General features: G+C 44.3%; 1 protein-coding gene across 1 annotated transcript in view; it reads right to left on the bottom strand.

Annotated features, from left to right (window-relative positions):
- The window catches only part of lrp1bb (low density lipoprotein receptor-related protein 1Bb), a gene marked incomplete at its 5' end in the record, with an annotated part of 1,188,884 nt that overhangs the window by 54,165 nt on the left and 1,116,583 nt on the right, over positions 1-18,136 (bottom strand). The window contains 3 exon segments of the mRNA XM_084314368.1: positions 8,730-8,862; positions 11,749-11,855; positions 16,671-16,803. Of these exon segments, the coding sequence (XP_084170494.1) occupies positions 8,730-8,862; positions 11,749-11,855; positions 16,671-16,803 (373 nt within the window).

The raw sequence follows: 18,136 nt of genomic DNA, 5'->3' as shown, positions 1-18,136 counted from the left end.
AGTAACGCGTGGGAAGCTCTTCCTGTCTCTGCTGTACAGGCGTCACCCAACCGACCTGTAGGAGTCACTGTCCACAACGTCCAATCCCCACCCATCGACTTTCAACCCGCTACCTCTGCCAATTGAGATAGTATGACGACTGGACCGAGCCGCAGGCAACGCTGACTCGGGGAGTCGAGACCGGAGTCTCTTGCATTGGTGACGAGCGCAATCTCCGCGACGCCACCCAGCCGCCCATGTTATGGCAATTCATGATGTATTTTTGTATGTTTGGGTCCCGGGGAAACACAAAAATGTCTCTTTTGGGTCTCGAGCTGAAAACGTTTGGGAACCCCTGCTCTAGAGTATGGGCTGTCAGGCCCCTCATCCGTGAGAATAAAAAAAATGGCTGGGACACAAACCTGCTTAACTAAACCCTGTTCAGACCGTTTGTTTTTTTTGTATCCAGATACATCCAGATTGTGCCGAGATCCAGTCGAGATGGATTTCAGTTCACACCTGTCATCAGAATACACGTCGAGTGGCCAATTGTGATTGAATCTCGCCTCGATGCTAAATATGCAAATAAACATTTAGGCCTTCACCTGCGTTACTAAAGACGCATTGCAAATTAGATAGTACAATAGGGGCGCATGCAGCGTTTCCATTACAATTTTGCAATGTTACTGTGAAATCCCTTTAATTTAGAGAGACTACGCAACTTTTCAATTGCTTTCCGAAAGTGTGAATGGAGGGGCATCACACTAAGTAACCCGCATCACACTAAGTAACCCGCTGGCCAATATTCTCTCTCTCTCTCTCTCTCTCTCTCTCTCTCTCTCTCTCTCTCTCTCTCTCTCTCTCTCGCTCTCTCTCCCTCTTAAGTTAATAAGGAGGCGGGATGACAGTGCCATTTACACGAGCCACTTGCTATGCTCCTTCCATATTCTCATTGTGGATATTAGGCGACACCTCGTCTGCATTCTGCATCAACGTAGCTCTTCCGTTATCAAAGTGACCCGAAAGCTGGGAAGATATGAGGAGCGCGATAATAAATTAATACATTATTTTATGCGAGATAATAAAACCACTCTCCAGACGACATCAAATACAGAACGTGGGACGGATCAGAATTTGTACTCCCAAGCAATAAAAGGATGGCCAGCAAGTGTTTCCAGTGATGACAGCCGTCTACAAAAGCTGATTAGGCCTACCTCGTGAAGTCACACAGCGTATTCCTTGCGTATTCATTCCATACTCCATAGCATAGGATTATATAGAAAAAGGTTAATAGCTGCAAGACTCCAGAGGACATGGCGCGCAGGTGACTTCCATGTGGACCCGGGACGTATCCGTGTAGACACTGCTAAAATAATGTGGCCCTGTGGGATCAGGAGTGATTGGATCTCAATATGTCTTGGGTGCATCGCCCAAGACGCATTTTAATGCCAAGTCTGAGCAGGGCCTAATAATATAACAAACATACGTTTATTTCCGGCCTCCATGGTCGCACTCTAGCGGCTGGGCTCCAGACAGCTTCACCCTCTCCCCCCTTGTATCCACCAATTCCAATAGTTTTATCCATCTGCCTAAATATTACAAGAAGCATCATTTCACTCAGGCTACAACCTCCAAGTGATGTAGCCTGCATTTAGGCTTAATATTAACATTAACCCTTTCACTACCACACTACAGAAGGTTAACCTTTTCACTACCACACTACGGTTAACCGTCTGTAGTGTGGCAGTGAAAGGGTTAACCTTCTGTAGTGTGGTAGTGAGCGGTCGTGAACGGGCGTGTGCTCTGGACGAGCCCCGTTTGAAGAGTCCCGTTGAAGAGCCCCGTTGAAGAGCAACGGGTGATAGAGAGTACTTGCTATAACACGGGTTATCCTAGAAGTACAAGCGATAGTGAAGTGTGTGAGTAAGCGATACAGAAAGAAGAACCAACGTCCATAGATAACGTGTTATCCCAGAAGTGTGAGCGGTGTATTAGCATGCTGCTAACGGCTATAGTAACTCAAGTATATCACCAGGCGAGCGTTGCTGAAGACCGGTGGTGCATACAGCCACGTTGCGTTAGTAGTACAGATAATAGCAGGAGGGTTCACTAAGACCCACAGTTTAGCTGTGTTTAAGGTAGCCAAACAGTTTAGAGCACGCCAGCCCAGTCAGCAGCCCTGCAGTGGACGTCTCATCAACGCAGCAGAGGACACCTCTTCCTCCAGCAGAGGTCGCCACAAGTTCCTCCAGTTCCACCACTGCCCATGCTGTCTACCCCAGCCCGCTGGCTGTGCTCGCGGGATCGCCCGACGCCATCTTGTCACCCGGACGAGGGGTGGTGAGAGTGGATCCGCCATCTTGGTTAAGTACAGCGGTACTTCGTGTGCCCAAAACAGTATCCATTCGAGCGAACGCTAACGACCAGTGTCTAGGGGTACCCCAACCATTATAAGCCGGCTTTAGTGTAGGTTTTTATTTGGTAACGTGGGCCCACATGTAAATTATTTCTTTTGTATTGTGATAACTGTGTGACGTTCTTGAATTCCCATTGAACTCCTTAACATGTGCCTGGGTCTTCCCCTAATCACAGCAGGGTTTTGTAATAATGTATTGAGCACTAGGTGCCTATGTTGGGAATAGCGTTCCCCTACAATACAAGTGAGAGCACCCGGTGCCTAATGTGAATACATGCCATATGAACCACATAAAGTATAAATTGTAACTTGCTAATTGACCAGGCTTACATAAAAGAGATGTAAATAGAGCACGGTGTGAGTGTCTATTTCTGAGCCCATATGCTAACCTGCAGCAGTCGAGACCCGCCTAGGATGGACATTACAAGGCCCCCTCGCCAAGTCTCTTAACCGAACAGCAGCCACTAGCTGCCTCCACTCCAGAGCGACAGAAGGAGACACCACACTCCTGCAGCATGTCGAGAGGCTATGGACACTAGAGACAATGCCCTTTAAGAACGAAAAGAAAGACATTCGTTCTAAGGAAGATATCTACGCTATAGCCCTCCTCGAGCACGGGACAAAGAGAGTCAACGTCAACGGAGTGATGAGATACGCAACTCCACTCCTGAGGCGAGAGGGAATGCCCACCTTTCGTGCTACAAAAGAGGCGACGGAGCGGTATCTATTGAACACAGAGCGGCGCCTAGCCAAAGACCCCGCTCAAGAAGCTGTGTACCGCGCTGAGATTAACAAACTAATCACAGCGGGACACATAAAGAAAATTGACTGGCGACGTCGTGCGCTGCTCCGCGCCTCCCTGATCAAAGACGGCTTTGATCTCCGGCAGCGGGCCAGCAGCGACCCCCCAGTATTGCGCAACCTCAACCCAGAGGTCGCAGAGGACCCAGCAGCAGATGAAGAGGTCCAACAAAGTGTGACAAATAGTTTCTACGTGGACAACTGTTTACAAAGCGTCTCGACGCCAGAAGAAGCCGAGGCTCTCCTACTCAAGCTCCGCGCCTCCCTGATCAAAGGCGGCTTTGATCTCAGGCAGTGGGCCAGCAGCGACCCGCAAGTACTGCGCCGCCTCTCCCCCGAGGACAAGGCCGCGAGTAGCGATACCTGGATGGCGACCATCCCAGGAGAAGCCCAAGAAATGACACTAGGACTAGTCTGGCGCTTCAAAACAGACTCGCTCCATTACAGACACAAACCCCTGATCAAGGAGCAGGGAAGGTCGACGGCAATACCGACCACCAGACGGAGTGTATACAGAACACTCGCCAGACAATATGACCCGTTGGGATGTATTCTACCTTACACCACCAGGGCAAAGATGATTGTAAGAGTGCTATGGGACAAAGACCAGGGCTGGGACGATCCCATACCCGAACACCTTGCATCCACATGGAGAGAGTGGGAGACGGAACTCCGCTCACTCCCCGGTGTTAATATACGCCGCAGCTACTTCCCACCCACAGTGAGGCCAGAGACATGCAAGATCGACCTGCACGTATTCAGCGACGCCTCCGAAGTAGCCTACGGTTCGGTGGCTTACTTGCGTGCCCAAGAGGAGGGAGGAGAAATACATACTGCTTTCATCCTGGCTCGCTCAAGAATAGCCCCACGCAAGCAACAATCTATCCCGCGCCTAGAGCTCTGCGCAGCCCTAGCAGGAGCGCAGCTCGCCACGTTAATCCAACGTGAACTCACCATTCCGGTGCAAAGAACAATCTTGTGGTCAGACTCCACGACCGTACTCACATGGATCCGGTCTGATTCGTGCAGATACAAGGTCTTCGTGGGAGTCAGAGTCACCGAGATTCAAGAGTTAACAGAAGTAACCAGCTGGCGGTATGTGGACACCAAACACAACCCAGCTGACGTCATCACCCGGGGAATGTCCCTGGATGACCTCACCCGTCCCAACCTCTACAGTGATGGGCCAGAGTTCCTCAAGCTCCCCGAAGAAGAGTGGCCTACACCCACCCCACGGGAGGCAAGCAAAGAGGAGGCAGAGAACAAGAAACCTATGTTCTGTGGGTTGACACACACACTCGTCCCCACAGACCCGGTTCTAGACGATTGCCTCACCCTAGAGAGTGCGCAGCTAAAGACATTTCTGTGGCACCACCCAGAGGTTCAGCCCACAACTGACATTTCAGCAGCTGACTACGAAGAAGCAGAACTCCTTCTACTACAACGAGCCCAGAAAGACTCGTTCCCCGATGAGCTAGCTTGTCTACAGGGAGCAAAGCCCGTCCCATCAGACAGCAGACTGCTTCACCTGGCCCCCGAGAGCGACGCCCATAATCTCATCAGAGTGGGTGGTCGTCTGCGGAGAGCCCCAGACCTACCGGATGACGTTAAGTACCCGATAGTCTTGAACAGCCGACACAAGGTCACAGAGCTGATCATAAAGAAATACGACGAGGATGTGCACCACGCAGGGGCAGAGAGAGTCTTCGCGGAGATCAGACGTCGTTATTGGATACTGCAAGGGAGAGAAGCAGTGCGGCGCTTCCAGCGAACCTGTCTAGACTGCCGTAAGTGGCGCGCGCAGCCCAGTATACCCCGGATGGCTGACCTACCTCCCTGTCGCCTCCGACTCGGCGACAAGCCCTTCCACTCCACCGGTATGGACTGTTTTGGCCCACTGTATATAAAGAGAGGAAGAGGAACCGAGAAGCGGTGGGGTATTGTATTCAAATGCATGACCACCAGAGCGATACATATCGAACTCCTTCCAACCATGAGCACAGACTCATTCCTTATGGCCTTCCGAAGATTCACATCACGGAAAGGAAAACCATCTACATTGTTGTCTGATCACGGGACAAACTTCAAAGGCGGAGAAAGAGAGCTGAGAGAGAGCTTCCAAGCTATGGGCCCAGAACTTAAGACCCACCTCGCTCCATCCCAGATTGACTTCCAGTTTAATCCCCCGAACGCACCTCACTTCGGTGGAACCTGGGAACGAGAAGTACGTTCCATAAAGACAGCCCTGTACGCCGTGCTTGGGGCCCAGACTGTGGCGGAAGAAGTCCTAATGACAGTCCTCACGGAGATCGAGGGAGTATTGAACTCAAAGCCCCTCGGTTACGTCTCAAGTGAAGTAGCAGATGTCGACCCAGTCACCCCCAACACCCTCTTGATGGGGCGGCTGGACCCCGCGCTACCACAGACAATGTACAGGCCTGAAGAAGCGAACGGCCGAAGAATGTGGAGGTACAGTCAAGTACTGGCTGATAAGTTTTGGAACAGCTTCCTACTCCACTACCTACCGTCTCTACAGACCCGCCAGAAGTGGGTAAAAGAGAGAGACAATTTGACAGAAGGAACAGTCGTCATGATCATCGACCAGTCACTACCCAGAGCTATGTGGCTGGCTGGCCGCGTAAGCAAAGTGATCACCGGTGCCGATGGAAAGGTCCGAGCAGCTGAAGTGCTCGTCCAAGGACGGACTTACACCCGACCCGTGGCGAGGCTAATAGAACTGCCAAGGCTCCCTGATACTATTGATGACGACCATGACCCTATGACTTTGTGAGTTGACTGACCCTTACAGCGGACATTGAGTAGTGGACAGTGCGGTTAATCTGTCTCTGCTCAGCTAATTAGGTGGGACTAATTAGGGGGCGGCTGTTGTGAAGGATCAGATTAAACCGAATATATATATTTATTTATGGATATATATTTAATAGTATTTGTATATCGTTTGATATCCCTTGTATATTCCTTGTACATATACACTGAATATCCCTTTATTCTACTACAGCCCATAATAGTTCATTCTCTTATTGGACAAAAGGACCAGGCGCCAGGGACAAGCCCCTGGCGTTCAAGTTCAAAGGTACCGACGAGACATGCCTTTACTAGCCTCAGCTCCGCGCAGGAATACGGCTACCAAAAGCAGAGCGGCACTACTTGTCCACTGTGCATATAAATATGGCGCAAGAAATGTAGAATTCCTCTTAGTCCTTTACCCTTCTACCCAACTAAGTAACAAGACGTGAAGCCTCACCCCACGATACCGTGTGCGGTGTAGTACGGCCTGTTTGGCCTTAGAATAGCAGTGAGACCTTGTGCGAATTAATAGCTGAATTGCCAGAGTTTGGCACCGTATTTCTATTAAGTAATAATAGTCTATTATGTATGGTGCATCGTTCGGTTAGAGTTCTAAAGTGAGCAGCACCCCCATCGTTTCCTCGCGTTATCTAGAGTCTTAACCAGGTTGGGCAGACCATGCGTGGTGCTTTCATCCGAGGAGTTCTGGGCGAGGACGAGTGGACCTGCACATTGGATTACCTACCCCGACGACTGCTGAGCCCTATACGGCATGGAATATCTATTTGCTTTGGTGCTTTGATTTGTGGAGCGGATAATCGCCAACACCGGTGAGTGTTGGATTTACCCCGAGAGGAGCCAAGGTGAGACGGCGCTCAGACCAGACTGAGGTCGCCTCGCTTCTTCTTCGTTGTGGACCTAAAGCTACAGCTACAGCTATCGTCTACAAGAGAGCCCAAGTGTATTCATCTGCGGATCAAGGTTCTACGGGCACTGTGTTCTGTACCTGGACTCTCCCTAGAAATCGTTGACCAGACGGGATACAGCCGACGGCTCTCCTACCCCCCCTACTGGCTTACAACCGGCGGGACCCCTTCAGTATATTATCCAGCTATAATCATTAAGTGACCATCGCTATAATCCCCTAAGAGCCATGTTGTATACTTGCTTCCTGTGTAACCAGAGATTGGACATTCAGTGTTGATTTGCATACGAGTACTCATTTGCCTTACAAGAGCATTCAATTCAAATCATAAATGTAATAAGTAATTATTATATGTACCTTTTGCTATATATTAAATATTTGACTATTACCTTTGTGTGGACCTGATTTCATATGTGGGAAAGTGTTCATCATACTTAGATATCGTGTACTGTATGGCCAGTAATTAAAGTACATAAAGCGGTAGTGGTTTAATGATACCATACTTATCAATACAGTCAGGGAATTGTACCCCTCAGTTACAATAACCCTCGGACCGTTGCTTTGGCCTCGTGTACCGACTCTGTAACATTGGTCCACTGTCGGCGCTGTGGGTAGGGTGTGGTTACCTAGGATCTCTGCTAACACAGTTGGAAAACTGTCGTCTGTGTAATTGACTGATTCATCCAGTCCCACAATACGGATATTATTTCGCCTGTAGTAACGTTGGATCTCGAGCCGCCTCTGCGTTGCTTCCTCTTCGATGTCTTGTATTTTCTTCCGAAACGCTTCTTCCACCTTTTTTATCTCATTCGTTAACTCTGTAAATCCATCGTTAGCGGTCTTCTCGTTCTCTTGGACCACCAGTGTAATTCCTATCACCGTTTTCTCCACAGCAGTGATTCGCTCGGCCTGTACAGCGGCCGCTTTTATAACCTCTTCGAATTTAGCATCGATGTGTGCTTTGAATTCATCTTTGAGTTCATCGATGTGTAATTTGAAAGCGACCATCTGATCCTTCCCTACTTGTATCTGATCTTTTATCAGGTTAGTCAGAGAATTGAAGTCGGGTTGTGTGATTTCACTGCTTGTATCGGTTGACGTTGTAGGTGCGTTTGGGTACACGGTGGGTTTGATGTACATTTTCACAAATTCCCCTGCTTTATCTCTAACGGTGTTCTTCCCCGCCGTTACCGTTATGTTGTCGTCTGCTGTCACCCTCTCGGGGCCTGTCGTCCTTGGTCCCGGTGTGTTCTCCACTATTGTCTCCCCGATGTGGCCAGTCAACAGCCGTATTGTTGAACTGGCGACAGCTGTGTCCTTTGAATGTGTCAAAATCTGCACCGTTGGAATATCGGCGCCGGGTCTCTTTCCACTCTTTTTCTTGTCCTTAGAATCCATGTTGAGTCTTTATGTCTTTTGATATAGTTAGTAGAAGGTCTTATTTAATATATACAATCTGGTTTAATCCCATTAGTGTTGTTAAAATAAGGTTTTTAAACGAAATTAACGTTGACGGGAGCGGAGCAATAACCAACCGCGTCGCTACATACTGCTGTCAAACCGGAAGTCCGTATACTGTATTTTGTATGTCTTTTAGTATTCCTGTTTTTGTATTGTACAGCACTTTGGTACAACTTCGGTTGATTTTAATTGTGCTATATAAATAAAGTTGACCTTGACCTTGACCTTGACCTTTGGTGGGATGGCAGATGATAAGAGAAACAGTGTCTAGGTTGAAAATAACAGTAATAATCCTTGGAACCGAATGGGCCAAAATGACAGAATCGGAGTCACACTCACCCTGGCCACACTGCTCCTCGTCACTGTGGTCCACACAGTCGAACACATCGTCACAGCGCCAGCGCCGTGGGATACAGTGGGCACGGTTCAGACACAGGAACTCGTCTTCTCTGCACTCCTTCACACAGCCCACCTGTCAGCATGGAAAACAGTCACAGTCCATTTTCAGGGTCGATGTGGAACGCCTTCGCAATACAGTAGCTCTCCTCTTAAAAGGAGCTGTAAGTGGTATTTATTTGTTCAAATAAGTGGTCTACATGTTAAAATAATAGCTCTACATTCCGACAGCCATCACTGATATAGAGAGTTTGGTCAGTAACATGGGTCTCCCAGTCCCTCCGCTCTGCAGTAAACAGACATTTATTTTTCTGGTATCCCATTCCACTTCATCCAATCAGGAGAGAGAACCCTAGATATGTTGTACTTATTTCAAGAAATCTTGCCAAGCCGGATTTGTTTACTGCACTGGCACTGCACTGCACTTACTGCACAAAAACTAATTTTTATTTCTTATTTTTGTCAGACCATTTTTTTCAGTGTGGAGTTATCTCTCCTGATTAGATAAAGTGTATTATCTGTTTACTGCAGAGCGGAGGGACTGGGAGACCCATGTTACTGACACTCTATATCAGTGATGGCTGTCATACTGTAGAGCTATTTAACACTTATTTGAATAAGAAAGTACCACTTACAGCACCTTTAATGGGTACATTTTGGAGCTCATCGCCATATGATTTCGGAGTGTCTGCTCTGTTTTACTGATACAATATAGATAAAAATACATTTCTGTTTAGTGATTACATTTGTAAAGGCCAGTGAAACCTCATCATGGGAAACCGGCAGCACCCTTTGTGATGGTTGACTGAGCACACGATGTCAGCAACGCCCAGCGTCACGCTCATATACTGTACGATCATACAGTTCTACACACATTTACACCTGGGAGCTACCCTGTACAACTGCAGTCTGACACAGTTGGTAACAACGCACCTTCATTGGAGCAGTTTGGGGTTAAAGGGTAATTCCGATATTATTAGAACCGGACCCTATTTTTCCAAAATGTTGTAATTGGTCCTGTATCTATTGGGTGAGATCGCTTCAGACAGCAGCTAGGAAACGGGCTGCAATGTAATCCTTGCCACTGACTGACTGGCTGGCTCAGACTGTTATTATGTCCAACAACATTATGTAGATGATCCCCAGATAGACCTTTTGTGTTTACGTTTCACCTCTTCCAGTCTCTAGGTCAACACAATAACTTAACTAATAACATTACCTCCACTCTGTCTGCACACAAACCATTGTTTTGTATCTTGTATATCTAGATAACGCTACGCTTTCTGTACTCCAACACAACAAACGTTTCCTCTCCAACTCTCACTCACGATACCACCATAGTCTTCCTGCAACAACTCACGTCTCACTGGATTTCAGAGTGAGACTTCTGTTTGAGTGAGACTTCTGTTTTGGGTAAGAAATAGAAGACTATATTCGGACACTTACCATAACCAGTCATTGGCAAAAACAAGCACTTTTAGTGGACATACTTTGATGTGCACAATTACCCACAAAGGATTAGATGGCAGCCTGCTTTGTGGCTGCCGGATGAAGCCATCTCGCTCAATACAGGACCAATTCCAAAAACCTTTGTCCCCATTAGTCCTTTAGAGACCATTATGGAAGAATTTAATTTGTTTTGCATCATGATTATATCGGTAGCTAGCTCAAAGTGAATGCTTTGCTAACCTTTGTAGGCAAAAAAACATTTGAAGTCATAATAATAATAATAATAATAATAATAATAATAATAATAATAATAATAATAATAATAATAATAATAATAATAATAATAATAATAACAATGATAATATTATTAACACATTCGGGGCCATTCGATTTCCCCATCTAGCTATAGCACGGCCAGGTTTTCGTTACATAGTTTCACTGTGCGTCACGTTGTTTGTAGAGCTAAATCTATATTTTATATTATAGCTATGGATACAATACCATGGTCATTTGACAGTAACTATCTTCCGTTCAAGATGCAAAAAAGAATATATTTTTTCATGAATACGTTCACGCGTTATCCCGTGGTCAGCGTGGTGAATATGAGTATAATTTCTGAATGATCTGGGCTAATTCCTGGGAGGCTGGCTATAGGGCGTAACGTGAATTCTATTGGCGTTTCGTCCCTGGACGCGCTATTTCAAATCAAATGCATATGATAGGTATTATGTTTCATCATGAATGCATGAAAGGGGGGCGGGGTCGTTCCTGATTAATTGATTGCCAATAACGGCATTCGTTATTACCACAACACACGCCGATCAGGGGGATGGGTATGAAGACCATGCACGATCAAGCTGAAATTGACGTCAGATTGTCCTTACCTGTGGTCGGTGGTATTCCAAAAATAATAGTCCAATTATTTGATCGCCATCTGGTCCATCCTATGCCCATCTGGTCCACGACATAATCCACCACAACATATGGATCGGGGGTCCCGAAAACGATTCAATGCGATCGAGTGAAGCCCTAAGTTTCGCATTACCAGAAAAAAGCGCCCGGAGTGGTTTAAAGGTAGCACCCGGTCTGGAACAGGGTTTACTGGACTCTCGATACTGCCTACTAGCAGGATCTGGCCGGTACTGCACCCTTGGAGTCCCAGTATGCCTTTTAACGGCAACATACAGGTCCCTGACATTGAATAGGATATTAAAATAAAAATAAAAAGGGAAAACGATCAAACAACGTATATATATACGTTTTTGGGCGTCAACCGCTGGCGCCCAATAACGTATATATATATATATATATATATATATATATATACGTGAATGGCCCCGAAAGTGTTAAAGTACTTTTCTGGAAGACCCTTCACACAAAATGAACAAGCTAAATCAAAACAAAGGAACGTAAAAGAAAAAAAGAAGACATACTAGAAAACTAAAAACAAAAACAAAACATGCTTGTTGCATGTGTCCCGACAAGGTGTCCCAAATCAGCCCCAAATACTGACCTCGTCTGAGCCATCCAGGCAGTTGTCGTGCCCGTCACAGCGCAGGCCGGCCGACACACAGCCTCCACTGGCACACACATATTCGTTCAGGGAACAGGAGGGGACCACTACGGACAGACAGACCAAATGTCGGCGTGAATTAACACTTCATTCAATTGATTCAGGAGGTGGATTGAGCTGAATCACATTCAAATATCGAAAGGCTTTTTGTGGTATATATATATTGAGAGACCCCTAACCTGTTTGTAACAACGCCCCCTCCCTTCTAAACCTCCCCCCTTTTCCCCCCATTTGTTTACCTTGTACTTAAGCACTCCCCCAGTTGGGGAGCGGGATCTTTTTACCTGACTGACGAAGCTGGTCTGTTTGGGAGAGATCTCTAGCCATACTCTCTACTTGTTGTAATGATTTGATTGATCTGGTTAATACACCTTATTAACTGGACCCACTGAGCGACTATGTCATTTGACTCAATTCCTATCTATTGATATATCCTACAGCAGGGCTATTCAACTGGCGGCCCGCGGGCCAGATCCGGCCCGCGGGATGATTCTGACCGGCCCGCCAAAGATTACATGAAAATTATTATTACTTTTTTCTTTTCATGTCAACGTTAACACGCACAATTGAGCCAAAAGTCACTCAATTAATGACATATTTCATTGATAAATTGAGGGAAAACTTTGCAAGTCGATTTGATGAATTTGACATGTCCAGAGAATTGATGCATTTTGTGAGCAACCCATTTGCCAATGTAGCTGCTATTTCCACAAAAGGACAAGAGTTCCTTGCATCACTTCACATTGATGAAGGTCTCCTGCAACTTGAAATAATTGACATGCAAGCATCATCTGCTCTGAAGCAGGCACTTGAGAATGAATCCACGACAACATTTTGGATAAAGTGTATTCATGTCAACACATTCCCCAAAATAAAAACGCTGGCAATATCTGTGCTAACAATGTTTGGCTCAACATACACCTGTGAATCCAGTTTCTCTCACATGAATGCCATTAAAACAAGCAACCGTGCCTCCTTGACAAATGAGCATTTGCATCACTGTTTGCGGGTAGCCCTCACTTCCTATGAACCCTCTTTCTCTGCCATTGCCCAGTCAAAGAAGTGCAATCGCTCTCATTAGATGTGTGTATGTAGGCTAGGCCTGTCTGCCCCCCACCCCCCTGATGTTTGAGAGTTAAGAGTGGACAATAAGTGCTAATAAGATGCTGTGATTTGCTGTTGTTGCACAGACATGAAGCACTTTTTCATAAGCTCAGCTACACTATAAATGTGTTTTTTGTTCAAGTGTTGATGTTAGAATGTTCAGATGCACATCATGCACTTGTTTGTTTTTTATTTTATTTTTATATTGAAATGTTGAAGAGGAGATGTTGCAGTTGTTGCACAGTCATAAATGAAGCACTTTTTGCAGGAGATGTTGCAGATGTGGCACATAAATGAAGCACTTTTTTTGAAAAGTATACTACTTTTGCAATGTAGTTAAATAAAAGTTGTGAAAATGTGGTTGCGTGTTGTGTCAAGTGTACATATATTCATAGCACGGGGAGGCGCCGTGGCAGTCCGGCCCCTGGCCCCTTGGGTTTCTGACAATGTGGCCCCCTGAACAATTTAGTTGAATAGCCCTGTCCTACAGCTTTCAGCATGAAAAGCCAGATATTGCTAGGAATTTACCCAAACCCTGATGTAGCCTACTGTATGCAGTGTTAATTTTGTTCACTAAATTGATGACGAAAGATGTTCGTCAATGATGGTTTTTTTCATGACGACAACGAGACGTGACGTCACGTTATTGAATACCATGTGACGCTAACGAGACTAAATCGTTTATTAAATATCGTTGACCACAACTGACGACACAAAAATGTAATTTATAAAAACCAGGACGAAATTTCTCTTCATGTATGTTGATATTGTTGACTAAAACAAGACGAGACAAACTAATTATAACTTTTCTTAATGCCATCGTCCCGAGTAGAGCAGTGTGACGGGGAGCTCTGTTATTAGCATTAGCTGGAGCTATTTGAAAAGCTAGTTTTAGCTTAACGTTACCTTGGCTAAAATTGGGACTATTCATAATCCAGCTGCAGACCTGCAAGCAAAAGTACAGCAAGTTGGCAAAGGAGTATTCCAAGGTAAATAACTTTGTCACCAGTAACGTTACATTGTTTGTATTTCCATCTAGATCACGTTAGCTAGTGGCTAAGCTAGCTCACGCTAATGTGGCTAACTGCACACAATTAATGACACAATGCAGACAGCCATACCGGTGACAATGTTTAGCTTTTAGTGCCAAATGATAAGAGTCTGAGGCGGAGTCTCAAAAGAGAATGTTGAATGTTTTATTTTGCATTAAAAATCACAACAGTGCCTCTGCTAGGAGCTAACTGAACCGGAGCCGACTGGATAGGAAGTGCGCAACAACGTATAATGTCCGTGTGGAACCAATGTGCCAACAACCTTTCCGTGGGTGAAGCATAGTTGAGCATAGTTGTCATTTAATGATACTAATACTAATACAACCATCTGTTGTTAAATAAATACCATTGCTTTCTAGTTATTACTAAAAAACTGTATATATAAAACAGTAGCTGTAAAAAAGAAAAGAAAAAAAAGTTTTATAATTTATATAATATATATATATTTTTTTATGTATGCACTGGTATCAGATTCCCCTAGGTTAAAAAAATAAATACGCAATTTAAATCAGAAAATGTTCCATGTTGACTATTTCTGACAAGTTTTTTTCCATTAACTAAAAATAGACAAAAATGTCATCCGTTTTCGTCGACTAAATCTAGACTAAAACAAAAAAGACAAAATTGAGACAAAAACTGACTAAGACTAAAATGCTCAGACATTTAGTTGACTAAAACTGACTAAACGAAAAATAAATGAAGATGACTAAATATGATGAAAACGAAAAAGGAGCACTTGACACATGACTAAGACTAAAACTAAAATCAAAATAGCTGCCAAAATTAACACTGACTGTATGTGCCAGAGTTTGGGTCAATTTCTTTTTCGATTCAATCAATAAAAAATGTAAACAGATTGTAGCCAGAGTCGCTAACTATTGAGCGTTCATTCTTAGCGACAGCCAGCTTCACATCAGCTGCAATGAAAACTCAAACACAACAGGAAACTGGCAGCACCCCCCCGCCCCCATCCCCCATCCAATATGTTCTTTCCAGGTTGTCTACGGTACAAGTCAATGGGGGAAATTGCCAGCTGAAAATGGTGTTGCTGTGACAGAGCTTGTTGCCATCTAGAAATATGATATCTTCCCTCAGGCCAGAGCGTGGCGTGCTGTGTGCTACCTGCTGCTGAATGAAGTGTTTCGGTGGCCTGCTCGAACTACTTGGCCAATCATCTCCGCTGGAGGTCTGGAGCGGTGACACTGTAACCAGCTCCACTCCCACACAAGAGAGGCCTTGGTTGGAGCTGTTATAAAAAGCTAACCTTGCCAGAGTCCCTTTTTCCATCGAAAAGGAATAAATGAGCCATTATTGAACCATCTTGGAGACCACTATTCAGGCACACTTGAAGGAAGATCGATTTTCTTTTGAAAGGCTACACATTCTGCAGTGGAAGGTTTTGAGATGTGACAACTTACTTTATGAAAATGAAATGAAAATGAGCCGCTTAAAGATCCCATGAAATGGAAAATGTTCTTCTCTTCCTGGAGGAAATACCTAATTACACCCACATGCGCAGCATGGGGCCTGTTCACGTGTCTGTGTGTCAGTCCGCGCCAGCCATTGTCAGATATTGATTAAAGACATGTGTTTTTAGTCAACAGCGGAAAATTGGATGGGTTTGGGCTGCTCATGGTGGGAAGTTCATTCCATCATGGAGCGAGGACTGGGAATAGGAGTGGGTCTCAGGTGGCCAGAAGATGCAGAGTGTGGGGGTCTTGAGTCCCTGAATATATTTCGAATCGGTCAATGACAAGTATTTTACACACAAGGGTGATACTAGACATGTGTGCTGCTCTGAGACGCCAGTAATCAGCTCTCTGGTACCAGTTTACACTTGACATGGACTACACACATTTACAGTGTAGTGAAGAAAGCACGGCAATGCCTCTACTTCCTTAGGAAGTTCAAAGTGAGTCAGAAGATCCTCAAGAACTTCTACTCGTGCACAATAGAGAGCATCCTGACTGGTAACATCACCTCCTGGTTTGGGAATAGCACCGCACAAGACCGCAGCAGACTACAGAGAGTGGCCCGTTCAGCCGAACACACAATTGAACGTGGGCTTCCCACTCTCCAGGACATTTATAACAAGCGTTTAAAAGGCCAAGGCTAAAAGAATAATCAAAGACTCTAGTCACCCAAACAACTGCCTCTTTGAACTGCTGCGGTCAGGCAAGTGCTACCGGAGTCTCATGGCCACTACAGAGAGACTCAGAAGGAGCTTCTATCCCCAGGCCATCAGGATGCTCAATGACAATGACACTATGGGCTAGATCCACAAAGAATGGATTGCACGGAGCAAGTTGCACCCTTACTTACAATTCATTATGAATTGAAAATGGGGGACCCTGATGTAAATAAGACAAAAGTCTTTCTCTGGTCTGCATCCCCTTAACAATTGTGTGTATTGAGCCGTTTGCCTACTGTATTGTACCCATTCTGCAATCTGTTAATACAATTTTCATTCAATCAATCACCGTGCAGATTGATTGATTGAATGAAAGTTTTATTAACAGATTGCAGAATGGGTACAATACAGTACAGCTCAATACACACAATTGTTAAGGGTATGCAGACCAGAGAAATACTTTTGTCTTGTTTACATCAGATTACATTCGTTACACCCCTACTAGCTAGGGGACATCACAATGAAATCACAGACTGTGCCTTTTCAAAGAACTGGAAGAGCATTGGGTGGCGCACCTGTGCCCTGGCAGTTCCTCTCATCCTCCCCAGTCTTGCAGTCCTCTTGGCCGTCGCACAGCCACTTGAGCGAGATGCACAGGTTGTTGTGACAGCGGAACTGGTCATCCGCACAGCGCGCCTCACACTCCTTCTGGGAACACAGAAAAAACACAACGTATAAGAGATATACTGTTGTCAGCTGAAAACTAATGAAACGCCTCCCAAGGTTCCTTGTGTGCAGAGTAGTCGCTATATGTCCCCATTTTACTAAACCTGTTTGAAACCTCTAGTATTGAGGGTTAGGGAACTTCCTCTAAGCCCTTACTTGACCAAACTACTAACTAAAATATATATATATATTAGGGCTGTCAGTTTATCGCGTTAATTAGATGAATGAATTACACAGCAAATTATCGCGTTATGACAATTAACTCAAAATTAATTAAAACCTTTTTCCTTTAAAAAAGAATATTTTTTAATCTCATTCATTCCATAAGAACGTAGAATACATATTTACAGACTTTTTTTTTATATGGTCCATTTGCATGTTCTTGGTATCTGATCTCAGGGAATGTATTCCCAGTGTCAGAAATACTGTGTCTGCTACTAGGCTTGAGTAAATTGTAATGAACCAAATGAGAATAGCAATACAACATTTTTTTTTGACTGTGAATAACACCATGCTCAAATTTACCAGACCTGAAAAATCTAAGCAAATATATAAAGGGAAGATGATTAAACAGAAGGTTTTGTAGATGCAATTTGAAATATGATTATAGAATATAGAATATCAGGCCTAAAATGGTTATGCGATTAAAATGTGATTAATTAGATTAATTCATTACAAATCCTGTTTAAACATATATATATATATATATATATATATATATATATATATATATATATATATATATATATATATATATATATATATATATATATATATATATATATATATATATATATATATATATATATATATATATGTGTTTAAACACCTACAATGCAGAACAATGAATCAAGAGTCTAGAATATAATTTGGGTAAAGTTTGACAGAGAGTGAAGTTTGATGATTAAGTTGCCATGGCAGGAGAGTCTCTCTCTGGCATGCCTGAGGTGTCTCTAGGAGACGGAGAGGACGGGGAGCAGCTGTCAAGGTGCAATTAGCACAATTAAAAATGTCTTATGCACAAATATGCACTTTATAATGTATTAACTTACATAAACAAAAGTACAGTAGTTCAACCACAACAAATATTTAAATTGTGTTAAGATCGCCACTCAACGTTTACAAAATAAACTAGTAAACTAGTAATTTTTTGTAAAATGTCCTCCATTTATGTATGAATATATAAATTAATTCATATTAAAACTTGAGTTGTGGTTCAGGAATGGAATTGTTTTTGCACCAGATGGTATTTGCCAAGTTTAAGAGAAAAAGCTGAATACTATCAGAATACGAATCTGTAATTATTACAATTAAT

The sequence above is a fragment of the Notolepis coatsorum genome, assembly GCF_963971535.1.
Source record: "Notolepis coatsorum genome assembly, chromosome: 5".
Taxonomy (NCBI): Eukaryota; Metazoa; Chordata; class Actinopteri; order Aulopiformes; family Paralepididae; genus Notolepis; species Notolepis coatsorum.
This window is presented reverse-complemented; position numbering and strand designations above follow the sequence as displayed.